The sequence below is a fragment of the Eretmochelys imbricata genome, chromosome 2 (genome assembly GCF_965152235.1).
Source record: "Eretmochelys imbricata isolate rEreImb1 chromosome 2, rEreImb1.hap1, whole genome shotgun sequence".
In the NCBI taxonomy this organism is placed as follows: Eukaryota; Metazoa; Chordata; order Testudines; family Cheloniidae; genus Eretmochelys; species Eretmochelys imbricata.
In genome coordinates this window covers 160,440,058-160,454,599 of record NC_135573.1, presented here as the reverse complement: position 1 = coordinate 160,454,599, position 14,542 = coordinate 160,440,058, and the positions used below count along the sequence as shown (strand labels likewise).

Sequence of the window (14,542 nt, the reverse complement as noted above, 5' to 3'; positions counted from 1 at the left end):
CGAGCGCCCGAGCCCAGGGATCGTGGCAGCCCCTGGGGTGAGGAGCAGGAGCAGCTCACGCGGGGGAGGGGAGCAGGTGGGTGTCTCCTCCATACGCACTGCCGGGAGGGGAAAGCAGACGCGGGTGGTTTGTACCGAGAGGAAGGGGGAGCCCCCGGGGAAAGGAGAGGGGCAAACAGGAGCCGCCAGGCTAGTTACCTGGCGGGCAGTGCATAGAAGGCACGCGGGGGGGGGGCAGGGGCGTGTCAAGGGGGCTCCACAAGGGGCATGTTGTTGGGGAGGGAGAAGTGTGCACGCAGGCAAATGTGTGTTACTCGGGGGGGGGGGCTGTATGGGGGCATCGTCATGGCATGAGGGGGGGGACTACGCTGGGGGTGGGCTGCAGCGCGGTACTCACCGGCAGCTCCACGTTGACGTCGGTCCCGTCCAGCAGCAGGACCCGGCACTGCAGCGCCGCTTTGCTGTCCCCGGCCGCCGGGATGTGGACAACGGCTCCGGCGCTGTGCCCGGCTCCTCCGGGGTGCGGGGAAGAGGGGAACCCCTCCGCGGCGGCGGCTCCTCTCAGCCCCCCGTCCCGCTCATCCCCAGCCCCGAAGGCGCCTCCTCGCCCGGCTCCGCGTCCAGCCCCTCGCCCGTAGCGCTGCATCGACCGCCGGCCAAAGGTCCTGCGCAGGAACCGCAGCATCCTGGGGGCGCCCTACCCGGCTGCTCACACCCCAGAGCCCGCAGCTCCGCGCCCAGCCCCGGGGAGCCTCCCAGAGCAACCCCGCAGCACCGCCCGCCGGGAGCCAGGCACCGGGGCCAACCCTCCCCGGCTCCCAGCTCCGCCCTCTGCAGCGCCGCCCGGCCGAGGGAAGGGGGCGGGGGAGATGCAGCCCCTCCTGCAGCGGGAGCCGCGCCGCGGGGCGGCCAGGGGGAGCTGCCGCCGCTGCTGAGGCGGAGCGCGATGCAACCTGTAGCGGCGGCGGCGGCCGCTCCTGGGGGAAAGGTCCCGCGGCGGCCGCCCGTGCCCTGGCGCTGCTCCCGCCCGGCTGCCCCGGGGTGCTCGCCCGGCGGGGCGGCCGGGGTCCCACCTGCTCCCCGCTCCGGCGGGGCGCGCGCACAGGCTCCGAGCGGGGAGGGCGCCTGCGCCGGGCCTGCCCCCGCTCCACCTCCGGCCAGGGAGGGACCGGCGGGCCGGGGAGGCGGAGGAAGGTCCAAGCGCAGCGTTTCACCTGCGAGCTCGGCAATCCGCACCTTGCTGCCCTGCGCACGGGTAAGGCAGCTGCCTGCTGCCCTCTGCTGGCCCTCGCTGCCACGGGGAGGCGTCTGGGACCTCTGGGGCGGGACGAGCCGCGTGTGCCCCTAAAGCGACACTGCAGCGTGGCGGGGGGAGGGAAGACGAGGAAATCTATTAGAGGTGGGTCGTTGTGTGTAATTTAGGCCGCGATCCGGCCTTGCTCCTCCCCGCTGTTATTTCGCTACCCTCTCCCCCCGTCACGGGCTGTTCCTTCTCTCCTGCCTCCTCTCCTTATCCCCTGCACTCTGCCAATTGGGCTTCTACGCCGCAGGAGCCATGGGGAGCACAGCACTGCTTCTAGCTGCTAAAATGCAGGGGCAGCGGCGGCAGGTGAAGCTAGAGAACCTGTCACTGCATCTGCCCACCGCCCACAGCACCTGTAATAAACACTGCCAGGGCTCCCTGCTCTGCCCAGAGGCTTCAGATCAAAGAGACAGCTGCGCCAGCGCTGGTAGGGCAGTTTGCTAAGTTAATTTCCATATTGTAATCAGGTTACGGTTTTCCGTTGTATCAGGTGCCCCCCTACCACGGATTCAGAACCCCCTTTCATCCAGCCATAAAGTTGGTTACCCCTCCCCCCAATCACTATCACACACCCCAAACACCAGTATGCAGCACTCAAATTGAGAGCCAGTGGTTTAGATAGCTGCAGGACACTCCTAGCTAATCTGGGACAGTAATAAACCTATGGGAGGGGGAAATAATACCTAGACACTTAAGGAAACATTAAGGACCACAGGGACGAGATAAGACGGGAAAGTGAACTGAGAAAATGAGTGAATAAAAACGAGGGCAGCAGGAAATAAGAAAATATACACTCAGTATTTCTGAAAGCAGTCCAGGCCATCTGAGAAGGACCTGTTGCCTGTTCACAGAAATGGGATGGATCAAGGACATGCATGGTGTATCTTGTATCCAGGGTAGTCCTAGAGAGGGGATACTTACACCTTGTTAAAGTTTCACTAAATAATTGAAGGAAGGATAAGAAAAATTTCTCTGTCTCTGATTAAATGTACCTGTCCTCTAGACACTGTTCAGGCACTCCTGCAAAAATCATATTCTTAGGACACACAAAAATACTGCCTTCAGAATCACCACTATGTATTTAAAAAAAAAATCCCAAAGGGAGGGCATTCTCCCACATTTCCTACCTCTTCATTTGCTTTTCAGGCTGAACAGTAGTCCTCCTTCCTTGGTTATGGCTACAAATCAAACATGTTTTTAAATAATCCTTCACCCATTCTCTCTGCAAACATAGCAGCCTAGGGTCACAGCATTTAGTATGACCGGAGGAGGGGACATTTGTAGAAGCCCTATGTTTAAAATATTGGCAGTACATCATTTCTTATGAAAGCAACAAAAGGCACAATTCCATGCATCCACTTTTCATCATTAGAACAAATGGATGTAAAGCATTGTCTTGCACTAAAGGGCTTGGACATCACTGCTAAATTATCTGGTAGCAGCAGCTCTGCATCTCTTCCTATTGTTTCACACTACGCAAGGGGCTCAGACCTGAAGTGCTCACTCCAGCAAAATACTCATTGAATTAGCAAGATATTTGGGCTGGTATTTCCCCCAACTCTACAGTTATTTAAAGAAGCCTTGCTGAAAATGGGGAGGTGCATGTCTCTTTTCTTCATCCAGTACTACTAGAGATTATATTTGCACAGACTTCAATTGCATTTCTTTGTATTTTCTAAGTTTGCCATTATTAGGAATCTTAAAATCAGGTGCCATAGTTTAGGGTTCTTTCTTTTGTGAACATTACAGGACAGATTCTCCAGTCCAGTAAGACCATTTTACACTACATAAACAGCACAAAATACTCTTAAAGTGACAGAAATCTGGCAGTGGTGGCTCTGCTACCTCCTGAATGAGCCTCATCCCTGGTGTAAAGGGAGAGAGAGCATGTCGGGGATGGGGACGGGACATGGTGAAAGGGTGGGCAGCTCTGACTTAGTGAGCCACAAGCATCTTCCTGCAGCCCCTGAGAAACAAGCCCTTTGCAGGGGGAAAGTAGGAGCATCTTTTTCAAACCCTAATCAATCCGAGGGTTACATGATTTATATCTGCTTGACTTTCACTACTAGCATACAAAATATTGTCCAGTGACCACACTAAAAAGAAACAGTACTGTTATAGAGGAGCCTCACACATGCTGTGATTCCATCGGATCTCCTAAATGATGCAAGGTTGAACCTGATCAATAAGTGGACAAGAGACCTTCAAAGGAGACCTGGTTGCTGCAGGAAGTGATGCTGGTGATTCAGTAACCAGCACTCTGAGAATCATAGAAATGTTACATTCTGCCTGCCCACATTCCCCTTTCAGTTTTGAGTGGATATGCCCTCAGGTGATGCCATGTGCTGTTAAACATCTGCTGCGCTCCATCCTTAAGGTGGCTGCAACTTATTTGTGGGTGAAGATATTCCTCTTAGAATCATAGAAATGTAGGTGCTAGACAAGACCTCAAGAGGTCATCAATTCCAGCCCCTGCTTTGAGGCAGGATTAAGTAAACCTAGACCATCCCTGACAGATGTTTGTGCAAACTGTTCTTAAAAACCTCCAGTGATGGGGATTCCACAAGCTACCTCACAGGAGCAATAAAAGGCTTAAACAATATTGAAAAACACTTTGAGATGCTCAGATTGACCCTGCTATAAAGGTGTACATTGCAGTATAATCTTAATCAAGATAGGACTTCTTCCTACTATGGGGTTCTTATACATTAGTCTGAAGCATCTGGTACCAGTCACTGCCAGAGACAGAATAGTGGACTAGATGGAGCATGTGTCTGATCCAGTATAGCAATTCCTGTGTTCCTATGGACAGCCCCCAGGTAACCAGATCAGCATAACTGCAAGGAGTAGAAATAACGGCAGTTTAATTGGGCCACTATTTGCAAAAAAAAAGCCACTTAGTGGCATTTGGCCAGTGCCAAGAGGGTAAGTGATGTGTAACCACTTGTGACATACTAACCATTACCAAATAAATGGTATGAATGGATGAAATGTAGCAAAAATATTTCTATTTGTGTAATTTCATTCAGTATTTTGTTTCAGTTTAAGTGTCTGGCTGTTTAAGAAAAAAAAAGACACCGCTTCTTAACGGCAGCTACTATTGGATGTCCTAATTAAGATAATTCTATTGTGGTATTATATGCACTGTCTAACAATTAGAGACCTCTTCCTTTTCTTATTTTGTGTCACTGTCTATGCATTTGTGGATTTTGCTGCTCTGCCAGACTTTCACTATGTAAAAAGAAGAGTACTACATTTAAATTGAACATAGCTAGATTTTCTTTTTCTGCAATTTGGCAAAAATTTCATGCGTCTTTACAGAGACTAAAATGGGACATTTTGCAAGCTTTTGCTAGAATATGCTTCAACTTTCAGTCCTCCTTAAAAACAACTTGCACAAAAGGGCTCAAACAACGAGCACACACGGTATGGACCCGTTGTCTGTGTTAATAAAACTAGAAATAGAGAGCCTGAGAAGATATGAAGATTATTTGGTCTTTTAGATTTGAGAGTTTGTTGATTGTGCTAACCCCATAGACAACAATGAAACTAGTTTGGGGAAAAGTCATTGAAGGCAATGCTTTTTAGCATGACAGCCCTTGAGTTATGATCTTCCTGTGGTGCATCACAGTCACGTGTTTGTTTACTTTCCCAAACACCATGTCAGTTATGTGAATATGTCTAATTTTACCCTATTTCTGGATTGCTTTATACACAGACACACAGCAGGAGGAAAATGCAAAGGTAACGATGTGTTACAAGGCTTAGAGTAAGTTGCATTTATATGCCACCTTTCATCCAGAAAGATCCCCAAAGCAGTTTAGTTAGAAGAAAAGAACTCTGATAGGTAAACTGTACATAAAACCACTTCACCCAACACTGAAACGCAGCAGCTGTTTAACTGCAGAGTCCAATACAAAATCTCTTTTAAAATTGAAATGAAGAGAGGCGACTTAGTGGGAGGGACACAAAGGAGGTACCAGCTAAACGGGGGCACGTGACCTCCCCATGTGACTCGTCCTCACCCCCCCACGTGACCCCCTCATGTGACTCTTCCCCGCCCCGCTTCCCACATGACTTGTCCCTGCCCTGCCACCAGCCCAGGGGCCCTGTGTTCTCCCCATCCCACATTACCTGGCAGGGGGGCTCTGCTCCAGTCCCCCTGGCATACGTGGAGCACTCTCCACGGCAGCCTCCGGCCATGCTGCCTGTCTGGGATGCTGCCCATGGTGCGGCACGCAGCGGCTGCTCTCTGCCAGGCAGTCTCGCGCCACGAGGCTGCCTGGGAGAGTGCAGTGCGGCATGCCACACCAGGCAGCATGGCCAGAAGAGGAGAGGCTCTGCCCCCACCTCTTCCTTTCCAGCTCTAGCCCTGCCCCTTCATCTCCCCAGCTGCTGGCCTTCCCCGCGCCCCGGGGCATTTTGGGGAGGGTCATGTGACCCTTGCCCCTCCCCCGGGTCACCATTGATTTAATTATGCAAATCATAATTAGACAAGGACACTGGGGCTAATACTTCTATGCTTACAAAATGTACCATAGTCTCTTTAATGACCTGATAGGTGGTCAGGACTTTGATTTTGTATTATCAGATGCCTCCTCCAACTGATTCAAAACTGAGTTAAGGCTAGTCTACATAGGAAGTTATACTGGCATAAGGTGAGGTGTGAATTTAAACTGTTATACCAATATAACTCAGGTGAACACTCTTAGTCCAGGATAAGCTTCTAGTTTAGTTTATGTTGCTTTGGAAGTGGTTTAAGATAAGCTGATAACAGGCACTTTTATTGCTGGATATGTGTGTCCAAGCAGAGTTATACCGGTATAACTATGGTGGTATAACTGTACCTGCATAGCTGGTGAAACTTTCCCATGTAGGCAAGTCCCTAAAAGGAAAAATGTTCCCTGCTGACTACATATTTCTTCATGTCTCCCATCCATCTACTGAACAGGCCCAACACTAGCTAGTTTATGAGTAATACACCAGCTGAGGTTTTCATCAGTTTATTGTACTGATTTTTATACAAGTCAGTTCAAAGAAATTATTTTTAAGCCTAGGAATCTCATCATTAGAGCTAAATAAAAGCATTCAATACTATCTAAACGGCAATAACATCAGAAACTCATTTTAAAAAGGTGACCTTTGACCAACGTGCTCTTTTAATTATGGCCTTCAAATGAGCCTAAAAGGTACTTTATGCAACATATGTACAAATGATCACTAAAGGCGAAAACACTGATGCCTCCTTGATCCATACCCAGCACAGATGATATTTTCTAAGGCAGATGTGTCTTTTAATCATATCGCCACAGAGAAATAAATTCAAGGCCCTTTGTGCTATGAGGCACATGAGACCTAAACAACACAGCAAATCCCCCTTTGATATATGCAGCGGTGCTATACTGAATTCTGCAGCAACGCGGGAAGAATGTTGCAATGTTAACTGATTGTGAAAACAGTTGGGAGCTTTCCCTGCTTGTTGAAATAATCCTAGAAATACAGCCAAGGTGAAAATATAATTCATACACATTACACTAAGGCTAAAAGAAAATATATTTGTCGCAGAGGAGGAAAATCTAGAAAGAAGTTTAGAAGCTCGACATAATCATCTTCTTTGACCTGCAGAACCTTTACTACCCCGATGATGTGTGGAAGGAAGGACCCCAATTAACTATCAGTGTTGTCAATTAAAAAACAAAACAACTTTATAAACTCAGCACATTTGATACAGAAAGAGACACTGAATGTGGAACGGGAATGTACATAATCACAAAGGAAAGCTGCACTTTAATTGTTGTTTTTCGAAATTGCGCATACGCTTAGAATATGATCAGCATATTTTAGAAATGTGAATAAACATTATTATCTCTCTGAGGATTTGGTGGACTCTGTCCACTTCCTACTGAACAAGTGTCTGCAAAACAATTGGCACCTGTTGCAGCAGTCCAAATAGAAAATCTAGCAAGGTCTGAATGTCCCACTCCCTCAGAACGTGGCTATTCACATCAAAGGAGTGGCATATAGATGGGGAGTTGGCTCAGCAGCGAGCCATGTGGGTGAGAGGAGCATGGCCTGGATGAGCCAGGGACTGAGGAAGCTCTAGGAAAGGGAAGGAGGGAAATACTATTGTTGGGCTAGCAGATAACGGAGAGAAGCTTGATTCCTTCTTAGAGGAGAGCTGGAGACCAGAGATGATGAAATGTAATATGGGACTTGCCAGGGCAAATTGACTTCTTTTTTGACCCTCCATGACTATGAGACGATTTCCAGAGGCATTGGGGCACTGCTGTTTGTCATGGATTCTCTGGATGATTACATGGAAGCCTTGGCTAGGTTGCATCTCACCATGACCCCAGCATATAAAGTGAATACAGACATCAATTTTGAAATCTTTGTTAAGAAAATGGATGGTTTGTCTGGTGATCACAAGATTGAAATCCAAAGTGGCATTCATCAGATGGCAATTGAGGACCTTACAGATGATAGATTGGAGAAAGTTCACCTCAGCTTTTATCTGACAAACATATATGATCAATTCTATATTTGAAGCCCTTAGCAAAGTAGTATAGAAACTGATTCCGTAGCTCTCAATGCTGGAAAACCTATATAACCTCTTCATTTCAAAGTTTGGGACTGAGAAAGCATTTTTATTTGATATAGTCAGTAAAATGTATATTGCAACTGACAGTACTCCAGTGGATATGCAAACTTATGAGCTAACAACTAATAGACTACAACTTCCATTGTTTTTGCAAGGTCACACATGAAGTATTTGAAATGAGAATGGAAGTAGTGAGTGTGATGCTATCTGACTAGGTGCCAGCTGTGGCCAAGGCTTTAGGCCACAGCCAAGCACTGACATATTCATTGCTGGAAACCAGTCTGTTTCACTTGTGTGTTAGTATAAGTTCAATAACTATCTTAACCATAACAATGTGTTCAGTGTTTATGAAATGCTTGTTAGTTGCTGCATGCATTAATCTCATTATATCTTTATCACATGCTATAAGATAATACTTGAGTTTTTGCTTTATAACTGTAAAAATGTTGGCTCTGAAACTGTAAACTTAGTCAGGAGGACTCCTCTCCTAACCATCAAGAAGGTATCAAAACTAAATGGGCCAATGTGGGACATCACAATACTAAAACTTTGTTAATTGCCCCTTCACACCCATGAAGTGGCTACTTGCAAAAGAGCTCATCCTATTAGCTTGAATTCTGGAAGAAGGACATAAAAATAGCTGACAAGAAAATTTTTCATCTCTCTTCTGCTGTTAGGCCTGTCACAGCGCTGCAGTTTATGAAACAGAAGCAAAGATCCCTAGGGTCCACCTGGATTAGCCCTAAAAGACATTGAGAGCTGACAGATTACTACAACTCTGTCACTTTTTAAAACCAAAAACTGTAACTCATCTGTGTACATATGTTTGCCTGCTTTAACCTTGTAATAACTCTCTCCTTTCTTTTTCCTAACTAATAAATCTTTAGTTAATTTATTACAGGACTGGCTACAAGCATTGTCTTTGGTGAGAGATCTAAGGTACAAATTGACCTGGGGTAGGTAACTGATCTCTTGGGACTGGAAGCAACCTGAATAGTTTGTGATCTTTGGTGTATGGCAACCAACTGTCTCTAAGTCCAGCTTGTGGCAAGAGAGACTGGAATGCCCAAGGGGACTATCTGTGAACCCATTTACTCCTGGGGAAATTCTGCACCACTGCGCAATGCAGAATTTTGCAGAAATTAACGTTGGATGCACAGAATTTCCCTTTTTCTCCACAGAAATGGGCTGCAGAGTTGTTGGCCATTACTAGGGGCCACTGTACCCGACAAAGCCCGGCTCACATATAGAAGACAAGGCCAGGGGCAGGGGGAGGGAACTGGAGGGTTCCCAGCAGCTGCAGTTCCCAGAACGCCCTGAAGGAAGGAGGCGACGACACTGTATCACACAAGCATGGAACTGGAGAGTAACATCTCTTCTTAATATAAAGCCTGAGATATTGGTGGAAGGTGGAAATATTGTGGAAAGCTATTGAATAACTAGCTATTTAAATAGTTATTTGGTGGCTACTTTTGCTTTCTTGCTCTGCCTTTTTACCGTTCTGATTTTTCCTAATGAGAAATACAATTCCAGCTTGGTGAAAACTTTTTGGAATCATCAAATAAAAAGTTAATATGTGTGTATATTCCCCAAAGAGGTGCCTTCTTATTCAAAGCTCCCAAATTTCCCAGTATTCTTACTTCTGTTGCCCAGTCCTTCAAATACCTGGATTTTGAAAAGAAACTATCAGAGCATTCAAGTGCGATATTTAATTGCTCTTATAGCAGACTCTTTGAAAAAATCCAAAGAAATATCAGAGCGCTGGTGGTAGAACAGAAGAAACAGCAGTGGTCATATTTCTTTCCTAGCGGTATTGAACAAATCGTTCAAGGAGATTACAGATTGGAATAATAAAATATGTTTCCTTAACATATGAAAACACCAATCAGTTGTCCCCGCTTTGCTGATCCTAATTCAAATCTGAATTGAATAAGATGTACGGAAGGGTCCTCTTTCAGTATAGAAACAGGAATATGGGCTTCGTGTAATCAGCTGCCATCCCTTACCCCATGCTAAAGACATTCAGCAGATTGAGGAGACAGAAAGGGGGAGGAGGTGCCCTGTACCCTCCCTGCCACTGTCCCTTGCACTACTTTCAGATTTCTACTCTTAGAGCAGGATTACCTCTCTCTGGATCCCATCTGTGACTGCTACTATGCAGTTGCAGGGCAATCCAGACAATGATAGAAGCCATGCTGCTGGGTTGTTTGCGCGCACAGTGGAACAGCAGTTGTCTCTGCAAAAAGGGTCCCATCTTGCATGGCAATGGGGGGACTTTCCCTTTTGATACCAGGAGGCAATATTGGGCATGGCCTACCGAACATATAGATACCATCCCCGTCCCCCCCAATTTAGAGAGACCCAACCACAAGACTCATCGGGCTTGATTCCAATCTCTCATATACCAGAGGAAATCAGGAGTCATCTTTCCTATGCAATTTTTTTTAAATGGACAAGAGAATCCTGAGCTTTCCTTAGCACAATAATTTGGAAGGAAAGTCAGGGTTCGGAGATTGGTTTAAGTGAAGGAAATTATGTTATCTGTGAAAGCAGTGATTTCTGAGCCTATAGCTAGCAACTGCCATTGCACTGCAAAGTGGCATTTTTACTGCAACCAGCTCTGTGGAAGCACAGGGTAAGAGACTATAAACTTTTTTTCATTCTGCTTATGAAATGGATTAGTCAGAAGAAACAGCCCACAAACAGTAGTATGCTATTTTAACCCTGGCGATCTCATCAGCAATGCTTGTTATTATTTGTACTGTGGTGCCTAGGGGGAGGGGGACTCCACTATGCTAAATTCTGTACATATATAAAGAAAAGACAGCCTGGGCCTCAAAGACTTCCTTACAGTCTCACTTTCTTAATTTTAAGATGTTCCCCATGGCTAAGGTATTTTATCAATCATAAAGTCAGAATCCTCTTCAATTGTGACTGACATAATTCTCATGTGTAGCACTGTAAACTTTGGGGGTGGGGAGGGTTGATGTAAACTTTTATAGGAACATTTTCATAATGCTCTCTAAATGGTGTCATGCCGTTATTCTTTATGGAGAATGTTAATAACAAGCTGAAAAAAAACCTCTCCCAAATCCCCAGGAACCTATATTATTGCTTCTTTGGCATTCACTGAAACAATTTGCTATTAATATCATCCCTAAGCAAGATCAATTCACATGGCTGCCATTCCTAGAAGTGAATATGACATGATCTCCAACAAGCAAATCTTAATTGTTTGACAAGCAGATGAGTACCTACAACAGTTGAGCAACCTGTTTGCTAGAGAATCAAACCCTGATGAACAATCCTCTTTTAGGCCCACTTAAGGATGCTAATTTGTCCACTGGGCCTAAATGAGAAGCCACTCTGTGAGCTGTCAGTCAGGAGAGGAAAAGGCTCAGACCCAAGATGAAAATTATATAATTAAATGCTTATTTCACTTTATTTTAATTTTACCTTTGTCATGAATTAAACTTTCTTGAGGTACATAGATTTGGAGAGTTTTCGTCTCACTCCCATTCATGACCATGCAAAACAACTTCCTTCCCATTCGTGATTGCATATTGCCTCCATAAAAAATATAGCAATTGTTCACATATGAAAGTAAACAATTACTAGATGTAACTGGAAAATTGGGGTGACTCTTTTCCAGTTCTGTGTACTAATGATCTATATGAGTTGCATCCCTTTAACTAAGTTGGTGTAGAAACTGACAGTTAAACACAGACCAGAGAACTCACCTTCTGATCCAACCTTAACATGTCACTTCCTGATGTCACCAGCCCCCAGGGCACTGTAAATTCACACACTCTTCTCTGCAGCACCATTCCCAAAGGATTTCAGTTCTTCAAAAAGATATAAACCCAGTGTACTTTCGGCATTAACTTATGTGGCTTTTGACAATGCTGATAGGAGCACAAGTATCTATAAACTAGAATTCAGATGTACCACTCTGGCAAACTTTTTTTCTGATCCTGCTACACTGCAAGGGCAGTCTCGGCTTTGCAGTATGGTGTATCAACTCATTCTCCACAATAAAATATTCCTTCAGATTCTAAAATGTGCCAGTAGGTACACACAGACTGCAACATCACATACATTAAAACAAACTAGACTGACACAACATCACCCTAGTAAAAAACTCAAAGGAAAACGCCACCCTGTAAGGAAACTCAAAACCCTTCAGGCAAAAGCCTATATAAATAAGCATACCCTTAGGTTAAAAAAACAGAGCTTTGCAATGGGAGAAGGCGATCCCAAAGTTGAAGGTTGTCCACTGAAAAGGCACTGTCCCTATTTGTAAAGAAAGGACTGGCAATGAGAGAGCACTAGCTGATTTCCACTGCTGGACTAGAGCATCAGGCAAAGAGTGGTCACTAAGGTAGTTAAGAGGTACAAATCAGATAGGGATTGATTACAGATTAAACCAAACATCAGGAAAGACATTGGAAGTTTGTGCCACCAGTGGGGGCCCTTGTGTAGTATTCTTCATGTGAGAGGCATAGCTATGTAAATAGGCAATTGCGTTCTGCACTAGCTGAATCTTCTGAGTGCTCTTCAAGGGGAGCCCATTCTGAAGTCTGATATAATGTATAGCTGATACGCTTATTGACAAGGGTGTTATTTGTATTTGGCTTCCCAGCTTTGGATTTTTCCACTGCTCCGGTTACATGGGTATCATTAATGTTTCACTGGTACAATTATATTGATCTTAGCTATCAACTAATGTATCATCTTACAACCTTAATCAACATTTGATGAGACCCCCACTGTCAAATCAAGCCTGCCCCTTCACTCATCAAGCAACATGATTGTCTAATAAGGCATGCCACAGCAGGAATAGGGCCTATTTTAGTCTTGCTGATGGGGTGAAGGAGACAGGTGGAGAGAGGAACATAGCGAGAAATGAAAGAAATATCAAAATGAGAAAATGCACTTCAAATCCTACATTTCAGGAGAATCTGAGACTGAGATTGGAGGGAGAGGAGGAGAAATGAAAAAACCTCAAGGGGATCAGAGAGAAAATAAAATCCAGAGACTAGAAAAGCTGTAGGGCCACATCCTTGGCCCCTCAAATGCCCTTTGTGCTGTTCCAGCAGCACAAAAGGTACCTAAAGCTGCTTTATGGATACAGCTAAGGAGTCCCCCGGTATAGGAGATCATGAGTTGGCCCCCCTTGGTAGACTGAGTGCTCCAGTGCCAGCTAAGGAAGCAAAAAGGCTTGTTAGTGGACAAGAGGGGTCTGGTGCATGATGTGCTCTGGCAGTCCTGGCTAGCAAAGTGGGCCCCTGACAACCACTACTCATCAGGACAAGTTAGACCAGCCTTGGCTGCTCTAACTTGCCCCAGGGATCAGTTTGGTGCCCAACAGGTCTCAGAGTCAGGATGGGTATGTGGAAAGAAAGCCTAAAGCCACGTAAAGCTTACGGCCCCATATGCCTCCTCAGGGGGGCATGATGAGAAGTGTGATGGATTTTTATTTGTTATGGGACTATCAAGCAAACCCCAACATTAGCATTTCAAAAATACAAATGAACAAGGAAATCTCAAACAGCTCAGATTTTGGTTCGCAGAAGAGTGTGGATACAGATCCAAAACTTGTCAGAATTACTCGATTCTGTGGCAGCCCCCACCAGGTCCTGTGGCCCTCTTTCTCCTCCACAACCCTTATTTCTCATATTAGGCCTTGCAACAATTCCTCCCTAGGACACACAATGCCTCTCCCCCCCCACCCCCAACCTCCCATTGTCAGTGTTGGTGGGGGATGGTCTATCTTAATGCTATCCTTGTTAGGCAGGGAGCAGGGCATCGCTTCTCTTTCCTTCCACTGAACAGGGGGCCCGGACTCTTTCACCCCTTCTCTAAGAGCAGGAGATGAGTTGTGGATATTCTCTTTGTCTTGTAGGAAGGCAGGACACATTAAACTGGTTTAATAACAAAGTGCCTGGGCAAGATGGGATTGCGCACAGTGAGTTTTATGTAAAGATTTTATATGCCAGCCACCTGTTTGCTTGTAGCTAGTGCTAATCCTTAAAGTGATATTATTAGCTTCCCCCATCCCACATGTTGTGTAAGGCTGGTTCTCCTCTTCCCTCAGGCAGAAGTAAGGGCTGTATGGGTCCTTTTCACTTCCTTCAGGAAGAGGGAATGGCCCTGTGTGATAATGGGGGGATTTTTCATTCCCTGGGGGTATCAGGATGGGGGTGGCAGCCTGACAGAGGCTACTGGGGAATGAAATGTCTGTGTATATAAGGGCATCTCCTCAGTAAACTGCAAGGGAACTAAAGCTGTGGGCTCCTTTAAATCTGCCTGGTTCAGCTAAATGGTGCAGGGAATAGGACACCAGTAAATATACAACAGGGAACAATCCAACACTGGCAGGGAAAGGGACAAGGGCTCTTCGCCATTGGTAAATTCTGATTCTATAATTGATGTGGATGTTCAATAACTAATGATAGTATTCAGCAAATGTCTCTGAGCTATTACCTTATTTTGCCATTCTCCTATGATATTTTCCGCTCATGGGCATCTTTACTTTTATGAGCTCTCTCATGACGTCAACCAACAAAAACTAAAAAACAAGCTCACAGTAACTGCTGAACTTTTCATAATTTAGTTAAACATCTAATTGGACTGAC

At 45.7% G+C, this 14,542-nt stretch overlaps 1 protein-coding gene and 1 long non-coding RNA gene across 6 annotated transcripts in view; one reads left to right on the top strand and one right to left on the bottom strand.

The window, feature by feature from the left end:
• Positions 1–955, bottom strand: part of EPB41L4B (erythrocyte membrane protein band 4.1 like 4B) — a 247,508-nt gene extending 246,553 nt beyond the window's left edge. For all 5 annotated transcript variants that reach the window (XM_077810915.1, XM_077810918.1, XM_077810916.1 and 2 more), the window contains exon 1: positions 398–955. In XM_077810915.1, coding sequence (XP_077667041.1) covers positions 398–685 — 288 coding nt within the window. In that variant the 5' untranslated portion in view covers positions 686–955. The remainder of the gene's footprint in view (positions 1–397) is intronic.
• Positions 956–994: 39 nt separating this feature from the next.
• LOC144261406 (uncharacterized) overlaps positions 995–14,542 on the top strand; it is a 28,232-nt gene continuing 14,684 nt past the window's right edge. Inside the window, exon 1 of the long non-coding RNA XR_013345257.1 lies at positions 995–1,399. This is a non-coding gene — a long non-coding RNA (uncharacterized LOC144261406). The remainder of the gene's footprint in view (positions 1,400–14,542) is intronic.